This window comes from Dendropsophus ebraccatus, chromosome 4, assembly GCF_027789765.1.
Source record: "Dendropsophus ebraccatus isolate aDenEbr1 chromosome 4, aDenEbr1.pat, whole genome shotgun sequence".
Classification (NCBI taxonomy): domain Eukaryota; kingdom Metazoa; phylum Chordata; class Amphibia; order Anura; family Hylidae; genus Dendropsophus; species Dendropsophus ebraccatus.
In genome coordinates, this window is record NC_091457.1 from 109,287,183 (window position 1) to 109,299,517 (window position 12,335).

General features: G+C 40.8%; 1 protein-coding gene across 3 annotated transcripts in view; it reads right to left on the reverse strand.

The window, feature by feature from the left end:
* Positions 1-12,335, reverse strand: part of FGD5 (FYVE, RhoGEF and PH domain containing 5) — a 106,767-nt gene that overhangs the window by 53,736 nt on the left and 40,696 nt on the right. For all 3 annotated transcript variants that reach the window (XM_069966684.1, XM_069966683.1, XM_069966685.1), the window contains 2 exons: positions 9,324-9,382; positions 8,504-8,534 (listed from right to left, as the gene is read on the reverse strand). In XM_069966684.1, the coding sequence (XP_069822785.1) occupies positions 8,504-8,534; positions 9,324-9,382 (90 nt within the window). The remainder of the gene's footprint in view (positions 1-8,503; positions 8,535-9,323; positions 9,383-12,335) is intronic.

Genomic DNA, 12,335 nt, shown 5'->3' on the forward strand with positions numbered 1-12,335 from the left:
CCTGAGGATTTCTGGTCTAGGGGTCAAGTGAGAATCTTCGGAGTCTTAATCAATCAACAATTGTAATTGGTTCCTGGATGTGCAATATTGTAAACAAGGGGGCAAAAGCTCTGCGCTCACATATGATAGTCAATGATAAAAATATAATTAAATCTGTAATTGACCCTCACACTGATTTCCATTAATCTTAGTGTACACAGGTGAGGAAGTCATTTGCATTTCTCAATGATACAAATCTGTGCAATGGATGCTGATTAAAAAATGGACAGCTCCTCCCTCTATGTAATGTATTGTTTGCTTTTGGAGCAAGGCACTATAGCAGGAATAGGGAGCCTTGGCTCTCCAGCTGTTGCTAAACTACAGCTCCCATTATGCCTGGACAGCCAAAGCTTTAGCTTTGGTTGTCCAGGCATGATGGGAGTTGTAGTTTTGCAACAGCTGGAGACCAAAGGTTCCCTACCATTCTTTTGTCAAGTTCACTCATCTCTAGTTAGAAGTGTAGTGTCAGCTTATGTCTCATGTCGTCTCATGAGTCTTGGGAATGAGGCAAGTGCAGTAGGATTGGAGCAGTCAAGTAGTGTACATAGAGAGGGGCGCTCACAGCAGAATTCAAAGTGGATCCCACATTATGGTGCTGAAGTTTACCACATAGGCCCTCAGATACCACATAGGACTTCAGATAAGTATAGCTCTGTTTTACAGCATGATAACTAAAAAAAAGTAAGTAATGTAAGTAAGTTATGAATGTATATTGCAAACATGCTTTATTTCACATATACTGTTGATTTAGATGTTAAAAGTTATAACGGCAGGTATACTTTAAGCTCCATTCACTTTAATGGAACTGATTTACAAAACCCCACCCAATCGGGAGACAAGAGTCATGTTGTCTATGGAAGAAAGTGGCCATGTTTTCTAATGCTGGATAACCCCTTTAAGTCCTGTTCTCTTCCATTAGCACTATGTCATGACACAGTAGAGATGTTTTGGGCTGTGCTTGGCGAGTAAAGGAGGAAGCAACAGTGAGTGTGCCCAGCTCTTGTCCTGTCCTATGAAATAGAGAGAGTGAAAGAATGCACCATGGAGGGGGCTAACAGTGAGAGCACCAAAATCACCACTCTCACGGGTTAATGTAACAAATCAATGCAGGTCCTTAAAAATCCTTTGACATGTCTGTTTTGTTAAAGTGGATTTCTCCTTTAAGTGGTTAAATGTGACGATATGAGCAAAAGTTAAATCAGCGGAAAAAAATTGGCCTGATGATAAAAGCAGTTAGGGGAATAATAAAGGCAGTTAGCGTAGCGGTTATGGGTTGTGCAGCGGATTTATAGGATCGCTTACCAGCACACCTATTCTCAACATATTTAATTATTTAATTGATTTGATTATTTTCACTGGCAATGACAACTGGTATTCTTTGTATAGAATTCCAATAATTACCCTTTGCATTTCTGCCTAACACTCATGGCAATGAATATTACATTATCTGATGTAAGGGTCCATTTACACACAAAGATTATCTGTGTAAATTGCAAATCACACTTGAACTGGAGACAAGAGTGGTGATGTCACTGGAAGACAGTGGCCATGTTTTTGTAGCACTGGATAACCCCTTTAAGGCTGCGTTCACACTACGTATATTTCAGTCAGTATATGTATATTTCAGTCAGTATATTTCAGTCAGTATTGCAACCAAAACTAGGAGTGGATTAAAAACACAGAAAGGATCTGTTCACACAATGTTGAAATTGAGTGGATGGCCGTCATTTAATGGCAAATATTTGCTGTTATTTTAGAACAACGGCTGTTATATTGAAATAATGGCAGTTATTTACTGTTATATGGCGGCCAACCACTCAATTTCAACATTGTGTGGACAGAGCCTTTCTGTGTTTTTAAACCACTCCTGGTTTTGGTTGCAATATGAGGACCACAATACTGACTGAAATATACTGACTGAAATATACGTAGTGTGAACATAGCCTAAGGGTCCATTTACACAGAAAGATTATCTGACAGATTATCTGCCAAAGATTTGAAGCCAAAACTAGAAACAGACTATAAACAGAGAGCAGGTCATAAAGGAAAGCCTGAGATTTCTCTTTTCAAATCCATTTCTGGCTTTGGCTTCAAATCTTTCTGTGTAAATGGACCCTAAGACTCTCATAGGGTAATGGTCCCTTTATATAGACACATATTTTGGCCCCTTCTTCCTTCTTTAGCATAAGACAAAAAGCCATTCTGTATCTTCTATGCATTAACTCTGCTGTCCTTGTTCTTTATGGTCGGCCCCAGACTTTCCCATCAATCACCCAATTCCAGCAAGCTGATTGGATGAAACTGCTGCTTATCCCCTCTCAGCAAAATACTGTTGGACAAAATGACCTTTCCTGAACCTATCTTATGTTGTTACAGATGGAAGAAAAGAAGGCAATAATACAACCAATGCAGCAAGACTCACAAGATGCCCCATGATAAAGGTGACTGTGTGCATCTTGGTATAAAAAATCTACTTTCCTTCAAAAGAACTGTAAAATATGGCACTGCGCTTGTGCAGCCAGAGACAGTAGACTAAGTTGTCATAAGTATTGCTGGTTGGTGATGTCACACAAATTGTAAGGCTCCATTGTTTATATGCCAGACACTCCACAGACTATCACAATATCAACATGAAACCTTATTCTATATATGCTACATGGTGACAAAGTCCTAATGTTCAGCCATTGACGCCACATGATGAATTCCACTACATGGAAAGTAATTTCCTTAAATACTAGAATGAACTATCCCAGACATGGGAAAACGTCTTAACAGTTAAAGGGCCAACGACAGGAAGCTGAATTATCAGGGCAGATACTGTTCATCCTGTGATTATCTAGGACAATGGATGTCCTGACCTCCCACACACAGCATTTAACCAACCCAGTCTCTGTACCATGTCTCACAATTGGAGTGTGAAGGTGAAAATTAGTGTTGTACTTATCAACCAGATGAGAATGTGCTAAAAAAAAGTCTCCAGCTGAAGCTATGAATAAAATGATTAGCGACCACAGAACTAACCACATGACCATTCACCCACACAAGAGACAATATGGTCATCTCTAACTGCTGGAAACACCTAGGGACACCTTACATGGGATGTCCGCTTCTGTTCACCATTGTAAAGTTTATACGTATACATCAAAGTTGGGTCACTGTATGTATATACACTCACCGGCCACTTTATTAGGTACACCTGTCCAACTGCACGTTACCACTTAATTTCTAATCAGCCAATCACATGGCGGCAACTCAGTGCATTTAGGCATGTAGACATGGTCAAGACAATCTCCTGCAGTTCAAACCGAGCATCAGTATGGGGAAGAAAGGTGATTTGAGTGCCTTTGAACGTGGCATGGTTGTTGGTGCCAGAAGGGCTGGTCTGAGTATTTCAGAAACTGCTGATCTACTGGGATTTTCATGCACAACCATCTCTAGGGTTTACAGAGAATGGTCCGAAAAAGAAAAAACATCCAGTGAGCGACAGTTCTGTGGGCGGAAATGCCTTGTTGATGCCAGAGGTCAGAGGAGAATGGGCAGACTGGTTCGAGCTGATAGAAAGGCAACAGTGACTCAAATAGCCAACCGTTACAACCAAGGTAGGCAGAGGAGCATCTCTGAACGCACAGTACGTCCAACTTTGAGGCAGATGGGCTACAGCAGCAGAAGACCACACCGGGTGCCACTCCTTTCAGCTAAGAACAGGAAACTGAGGCTACAATTTGCACAAGCTCATCGAAATTGGACAGTAGAAGATTGGAAAAACGTTGCCTGGTCTGATGAGTCTCGATTTCTGCTTGAACATGACAATGAGTTCACTGTACTCAAATGGCCTCCACAGCCACCAGATCTCAATCCAATAGAGCATCTTTGGGATGTGGTGGAACGGGAGATTCGCATCATGGATGTGCAGCCAACAAATCTGCGGCAACTGTGTGATGCCATCATGTCAATATGGACCAAAATCTCTGAGGAATGCTTCCAGCACCTTGTTGAATCTATGCCACGAAGAATTCAGGCAGTTCTGAAGGCAAAAGGGGGTCCAACCCGTTACTAGCATGGTGTACCTAATAAAGTGGCCGGTGAGTGTACATTATATTACTTATCCTGAGTTACATCCTGTCTTGTTCCTAAGAGGTGCAGTCACTGCGAAACGGCCAAAAAAAGACATTGGGGGACATTTATGATGTCCGGCGTTTTTTACGCCAGGCTTACAAATGTCCCCACAGCTCCGGAGCTCAGAGGATTTATGTAGAGGCGCATTACCTCTACATAAATCCTGAGCGCAAGGAGCACGTCCTTGCAAAAATTTTGAAACCTACGCCAGCTCAGAGCTGGCGTGGGTTTCGCTATCATTTTTCCACCGGAAAAATTATAAATGCAGCGAACGCAGAGGCTGTGCCCCCTCGGAGAACAGCCGCACCCCCCCTCCCCGTAACGCCCCCTCTCTGCCCCACTGGCGAAGGTGGCACAGATGGGGCAGATGCGACAAAAATATTCGCAAAAATACAATTTTCGAATATTTTTTACGCCGATCTGCCCCATCTGCGCCTGAAAAAGGCATCTACGCGTTTTCATACATTTCCCCCAGTAGTGGGTTGAAAACACAGAGAAAATTTCCATTATAATTTTGCCCTGTCTGTTTAACTCCTGGTTTTGGTTGACTAAGTGTACTAAGTGTAAACTATGAGTGAGCCATATTCAGTTTTATACTCCAGAGCTGCACTCACTATTCTGCCAGTGGAGCCACTGAGTACATACAGCACCTTATATTACTTATCATGTACTGATCTTCCCTTACAGCCTGTAATATACTGTTTATTATTCTGCTGGTGTCAGAGCTGAAATCAGATCAACTGAAGGAAATGTGTCATGGAACAATTATATACTGTATACATTTCCTATGTTAAACTTTAAACACCTTTATATGTTAAATATATTTTGTTTTAATACATTTTGTTGATGGTTTTCTTTAATTATGCACATCACTGTACATTTATAAAAAAAAAAAAAAAACATGAACGTCTTGAAGTGATTTTGCAAATGCTTATATGGTGGGAACCCTGCCATGGCAGATTGTGTATATGCGTATTTGGAATTGCCATGTACATAGAGGTGAATGGCGGGAACTGTAAATGTTTTCATACAGAAAGGCCTTGTGAGGTCACTAGTCCTCCTTACATCAGTGCAGATGAGAGTGTGCCAAGCAGGACACACATCTACCATAGACGTGACCTGACTGCCTGGAAACATGCCAGTTCAGTGGCACCTCCAACTCCCACGCTGTGCCATTCAACCGAGACAACTAGCTTTCTCCTGTTCACGTCTGGTGCTCATAGGAAGGACAGGGAGGGGATGTGGCATTAAACCTGCTACCAGCCATTACCACATTCAATTTACTTTATTAGATAGTTTGTCACACCCATTAACTGCATAATAACTAGAAGCCCCAAAGCAGCTCCACTCAAAGATCTCATGGGAACCCCAACAACCCAGTATGTTACACAGTATTGCAGCAATTATTACATGGATTTAATTTGCTTTACTTGGCTTGACTGATCTTGGGTGACATCAAACTCTGTCACATCCAGAGCTGCACTCATAATTCTGCTGGTTTCCTATTAGCCTTGGAACCCCCTTACACACACACTTTCTGTGACATGGCTTCTGTTACCATGACAGCCCATCATCCGTCACTGCCCCATTATTGCCATCTTCATTACCATATGCGGCCTACGTTCCTCTTCGTTGGGGTGTAATGACTGATTCTATTATAAAAACAAATAACTGGGCTCAGATCTAAGGGGTGAAAGGGATGAATGAGGGAGGTCAGGGGAAGGGACATGTCCGAGCTGCTTGAAATTCCAAAATAGACAGAGGAACTATTAGCTGCATAAGCCCTCCATTGATAGTCTGGCAAATCCTCACCCAGGACTTGTTCTGCCAGGATACAGGACCGGAGATCCAGCTCCGCAAATTAGCATGGAACAGCTGGTTCGCAGCAACAACCCACAGAGCCGACAGGCGTCAGCCCCTGGTGTCGAGACCTGTGTCCAGTCATTACATCAATGATAATGTGACATTATATACTGCGTAGGAAATGCATTACAAATTCAGTATTCACGAGCATAGAAATTCCTTCATGTTAGGACTTGGGTGCAAGGAAATATACACATGTCTGTACAGCATAGTATTATAGTAGTTATACTTTTGTCTATTGGCGTTATTATTATAGCAGTTATATTATTGTACATAGGGGCAGTATTATAGCAGTTATATTCTTGTACATAGGGGGAAGTATAGTGGTTATATTTTTGTACATAGAAACACTATTATATTACCTGTACCTTTAATATTATAGTATTTATATTCTTGTATACAGGAAATCGTATATTATAGTAATTATATTTTAGTTGCTATATGGGGCAGAATTGTATTAGTTATATTCTTGTACATAGGGAACATTATTATAATAGTTATATTCTTGTACATAGGGGGAAGTATTATAGTAGTTATATTCTTGTACATAGGAGGCAGTATTATAGTAGTTATATACTTGTACATAGAAGGCAGTACTATAGTAGTTATATTCTTGTACATGGGGGGCAGTATTATAGTAGTTATATTCTTGTACATAGGGGCAGTATTATAGTAGTTGTATTCTTGTACATAGGGGAAGTATTATAGTAGTTATATTCTTCTACATAGGGAACATTATTATAGTAGTTATATTCTTGTACATAGGGGGAAGTATTATAGTAGTTATATTCTTGTACATGGGGGGCAGTATTATAGTAGTTATATTCTTGTACATAGGGGGCAGTATTATAGTAGTTATATTCTTGTACATAGGGGCAGTATTATAGTAGTTATATTCTTGTACATAGGGGGCAGTATTAAAGGAGTTATATTCTTGTACATAGAGAGGCAGTATTATAGTAGTTTTATTCTTGTACATAGGGTCAGTATTATAATACTTATATTCTTGTTTATGGGGGACAGTATTATTGTAGTTATATTCTTGTACATTGAAGGCAGTATTATATTAGTTATGTTCTCTTACATAGAGGTCTGTATTATGCATATATCCTTGTACATAGGCAGTATTATAGTATATCATTGTACATAGAAGGCAGTAATAATTATGGCTCACATTCCTGTCAGAGCCGCTATCAGAAATGCTGTCGGATCTGTCAGGAAGAACAGCAAAGCATGCTGGGCTTTTCTTCCTTTGAGACTGATGGACACCATGATAGAAACCTGCCAGACTAAATGGGGTCCATTGGGCACTATTGATATCAATAACGGTTTCCATGACAGCTGTGTGAACAAAGCTTTTTAGTGGTATACATTAGGGCATATTCTTACATATTGGGCACAGTATTCTAGTAGTGTGGCTTTCAGAGCCTTCATTATTTTAGTCTTAATTGCAGAAACACAATGGTCACATTATTTAGGAAAGAGCCCGTGTCTTTCTATAGCTCCATTGATCTTCCTTATCCCAATCCTCAGGACAGCGTGCGTTTTACTCTCTTTTAAAATGACCGTCAACAGTGCTGATATCTGTCTCTTATCTTTCCCCAGCTACCAGCACAATATGCCGAAGCGTCTCTTGAGGGCCCAGATCCGTGACTATGCGCCTGCTTAATGTGAACGTCCTTCACTCAGCCCTATGATAGTGCCGGCCGATGGTAACGGCTGCAATTTGTGGGACGTTCAATTATGTATGTGACAATGTGTTTAGCACTCACACTTTCAAGCACATTAAAGCTGCTGATGAATGTGTTTTACCATTGATTATTTATATGCACCATCTCCTGTGTATTGTTCTGGTCATCAGGTTCCAGCATTACCTTCTAAAGAGTAAACCTATTCCGTTTATTTATTCATTGCCCATTATTTATATGGCAGCAACATATGCTACAGCACTGTACACAGGGGCTGTACTAGTATTGATAAATTTAAATTGATAAATTTATACTATTTACGCATATGGTTCCTAGAATAGAGTCAGATGTATTGTCCCAGTGTTAAACAGGTGCACTCATCGCACCTGGTCCTCCCATATAACCATCATTGACGTATCCATCCATGAGCTATTCAATCTATATGCATTATATATTATATCCATAAGGTAAGATAACTTCACACAGCAAGATTAAAGCAAAGGAGTTTTAATTATAGAAACAGTGCCACACCTGTCTACGGGCTGTATCTGGTATTGCATCACAGCAATAGTACCATATGCAACCATGGACAGTGGTGGTGCTTTTCTTTTTTTTTTAATAGAAAAAGCACAAAACTATATGTCAACCTCTGCAGCTCCTTCAGCTTTATAACGCGAAGCCTGCAAATTGGACTGCGTCTCCCTTTAGTAGGTCCTAACCTTCCTACAGCAAATAGTACAGTGAATATCTCAACATAACTGAGTGCTATATCATAGTTTTATAATTCATGTACTTACCATGTGCAGACGCCGCAACATTTCCACATACCTGAAAGAAAATATGGACAGTTAAAAAAAATTTTTTATTTTTAACAAAGCAAAATGTTTCCAGGAAATACTCTTATTTTGTTTTAATATATTTAGATACATACATAATCAGCAAATTACAACTTTTTGCTCTCCTTTTAGTGGAAGGCCGCCATTTAATGACAAATAATTTCCGTTATTTAGAAATAACGGCCGCTATTTGCCGTTTAATGACGGCCATCCACTAAATTTCAAGTGTGTGAACATAACCTTTCTGCGTTTTTAATCCACTCCTGGTTTTGGTTGAAAAATACTGACCAAAAATAATGTGTGTGAATATAGCTTCACATGGCGTAAAACACTGGCTGTTCTGTGACCCAACCGGGTCACAGAACAGCCGGTGTTTGTGGAGATCACCCCGGCTGGTACTGTAGTACTGGCCGGATGATCTTCCTTTGTGCTGAATTGGGATGTAGGCGCATCCGCGTGCGCCCGCATGCCAATTCACCGTAGCCGACAATGGAGCGTGTGGCCAAATCCGCATGCTCCATTGTGTGACTTGTCAGGCTTGTGCGGCGGCTATTCAATGAAAAGCGGCTGCACAAAACTGACATGTCAGTTTGTCGTGCGGCCACTAGGGATCCTGGACGGAGTGTATACTATGTGAATCGGCAACAATGGCTGTGATTTATTCAAAACTTACGTTGTGTGAACATGGCCTAAAAGTACAACTTCCAGCATGACCTCATGCATCCTGTATATGTGCTTTAAGGGTTCCTATACAGTACACATTTACACATTGTATACTTACTTTTTCTCTGAGGTCACCAGCTCTTTCACAATATTCAGAGCTCTGGTTGGACCATCCTTCTAAATCAGAGAACAAAAAAGAGTCACAAGGATAAAAATTTCTATGTTAATTCTGCTTCTGGGAAAGCTGAGTAAGCACCAACATGGACACCACTGCAACTCATGTGGATGCTGCTATTCAGCTTTCCCTGAAAGGGAAAAATGTTTGAGAATGAGATCTGATATCTGACAGACGTGACCCTCTCATGGCATGCATTGCTATCTTATCCTACACTGTGCTTTTATGGATAAGGGATTTTCTGCTATCTGCGCTGTAAATGACCCCTGACTGACCCCCGATTGTTGTCAATAGCCGCTGAGCAAGGATCCTCATGAGAGTTACTGGATAGACACTAAAGTGTCCTTAATCGCCCGGAACACTTTTTTTTCCCCATAGAACTGCAAGTAAATTTACGATGAAATATTTAATAACTTTATTTAAAACTGTATCTTGCACACAACAGACTTTGGTGTAGAAGCTGAGCAGAAAATATCACAGAAGATGAGCTTATTTAAAGTGGCTCAGCAAAGAGTATGACAAGTCACAGGCATAGACACAACAGCTCAGCAGAAAGTATCACGGTTAGATAGGCTTAGATACACATCATTCATAGCATACTATTGTTTTCGGGTCTTGTGCCAAAGTGTCAAGAAATGGGGAAACAACAAAAAAAACTATACTCACCCTTCTGCTCACCTCCCATTCAGCAATGCCTTGTCCCTTGGGCCTCAATAATGTCCCCCTACACTATGTATGTGATGCTGCAGTCAACCTTTGGGCTCACATGCAGTGCTGAATAGTAAATTTTGGATGGGCTTATCCTCCATTAAAAAAAACCTAAAACATAGCCTCTTTTCCTCCAAAAACAGCGTTGTGTGTGTAATTACAACTCAGCTCCATTCACTTCGATGGACCTGAGCTGCAAAACCACATGCAAACTGAGGACAAGAGTGGCGCTATTTCTGGATGAAAGCAGCAAAGTATGGTCTAACCCTGGATAACCCCTTTAAGATCTTGAGATACTGTAATATGTTCTGAACAGATAATTTACTTAGGGTCTCGCATATAAAAAGCATTTCCCACATTTGTCTGGCCATTTCTGCCTCCACATCTAAGAACCATCAGACTAGGGGGAGATTTATGGGCCATCTCAGGGAACAGCATCCTTTATTGGCCATATGACAGATTATATGACTTTTGTATGGACGGCAAATTTCATTTCTTCCCAGGATGCAAACAATAAATCCATGGTTTATGATTAGGAAAAGGAGACAAAGTAAAGGTAAAGCAAACGCTGTGTGGACTCAGCAAGAAGAATTTACAGTCTGCTGATGTTGTGGGGAAAAAAAGACAGAAAAAGACAGATGGACATAAACTAGATAGATAAATGGATAGACACAGACAGACAGAGATGATCTAGTGATGACGGATTATCGGAATTCTACAGTACATGTCAAGTATGCAGAAGCTTAAACAATGGAGCTTAGCAGAGCCAGGCTGGCATGGCGTAATAATGAGGCGCGCACTGGGCACTCCGCACGTCCTCATATCCCCAGTGCTGTTTGTGCCAAGTTCTTGGGGAGGCCCCACTTCCACCGCCTGTATACATGTGACATAATCCTTTGATTGATGTGCCTTAGTGCCCAACAGATCACATGTAGCCACGAGTAGTCTTAATGGCATGTTGGGAAAGGAAATAGCTAGCACTGCTGACATCATCCAGAATTAACCCTTACAGGAGCATCCATTGGGCCTGGGAGCTTTACCCTCTCTGCAAGTATTTACTCTTCTCTTGAAACAATTGTTAAGTACAGATTGTCATCCAGCTTTCCCAGGTCCCTGAGTGGTTGATCCGCCTTGCTGTTTGATGATACAGGAATCATATTTTGAGGCCTTCACCCACCTTTGCAGGACACAAGTATGACTAAAACTTGATATAGCTATTGCATAAATCGATATAAGAGGACAATGGGTTCACATGTTGTAGCTGCAGCGCAGGGGTGTGCATGCGGATCTGAGAACCAAGAGGGAAACTTCACCCATTTTACTGCATGAAAAGGTTTTGATGCACATTTCTCGACCATGTGCATACCACCATTTCATGGCTCTGTTATTAGTTATATGATAAAAGTGATAAATATGGTTTAGGCCTCAGCTCCATAGTGGTGAGGAGGTGGTATTACTTTTGGAAGAAATAGCTATTCCTATTCCACAGGTATGCAAAAAAAACCATATATTTTTTTTTTATCACAGGACCTCCCAGGACAGTCCCATGTAAAAACAGAAATGTAATGTATAACTAAGTACAGATATATGTGATGGAAATAACCCAAAGTGATTGCTCTTAGCTAAAAACAGCCGCTGCCAGTACAAGAGAAACAAATGGAGCTGATCACCTAAACTCAACACTGAATCATTAAACTGCCATGTTTAATCAAACATTGTAATATCATACGAGACAAGGTGGTAACAATATCTCAAATAAATATTAATAATAACCAACCCTGTTCTGTCACATCTGACATATAAATACTTTTGCTATATCCAATCTATAACACAGTCACTTCTGCTTCATCCCTATATAAAACACATATATCTTCCCTGGAGATCAGGCCCAGATATCTATTCTACACTGTAGCCCATTGGGAGGGTTGAGTCGCAGGGGCTGGTAAATCTGTCGCTGCTCTTTTCTTTAATTTGCTTTGTATTTACAAACAGCCACAAAGGAATTCACGCCCTAAGAGGGTGAAAGGAACATTTCATTAAATTCCGCCCATTGTCTGTGTGTGACTGCGCTATTTACAGCTGTGTAGAAGACCGCAGCTGGGGGGCGCTGTATGATATATGAGAGAAGGAAAGGAGAGCAAAGAATAATCCTGTTTATCAGTTTCAGACAGGAAAGGGGATGAAAACATTTTATTAAAAATAAAGTGTCTCTCCACCCTTTCGCTGATGGCAGATATCGTAACAGAG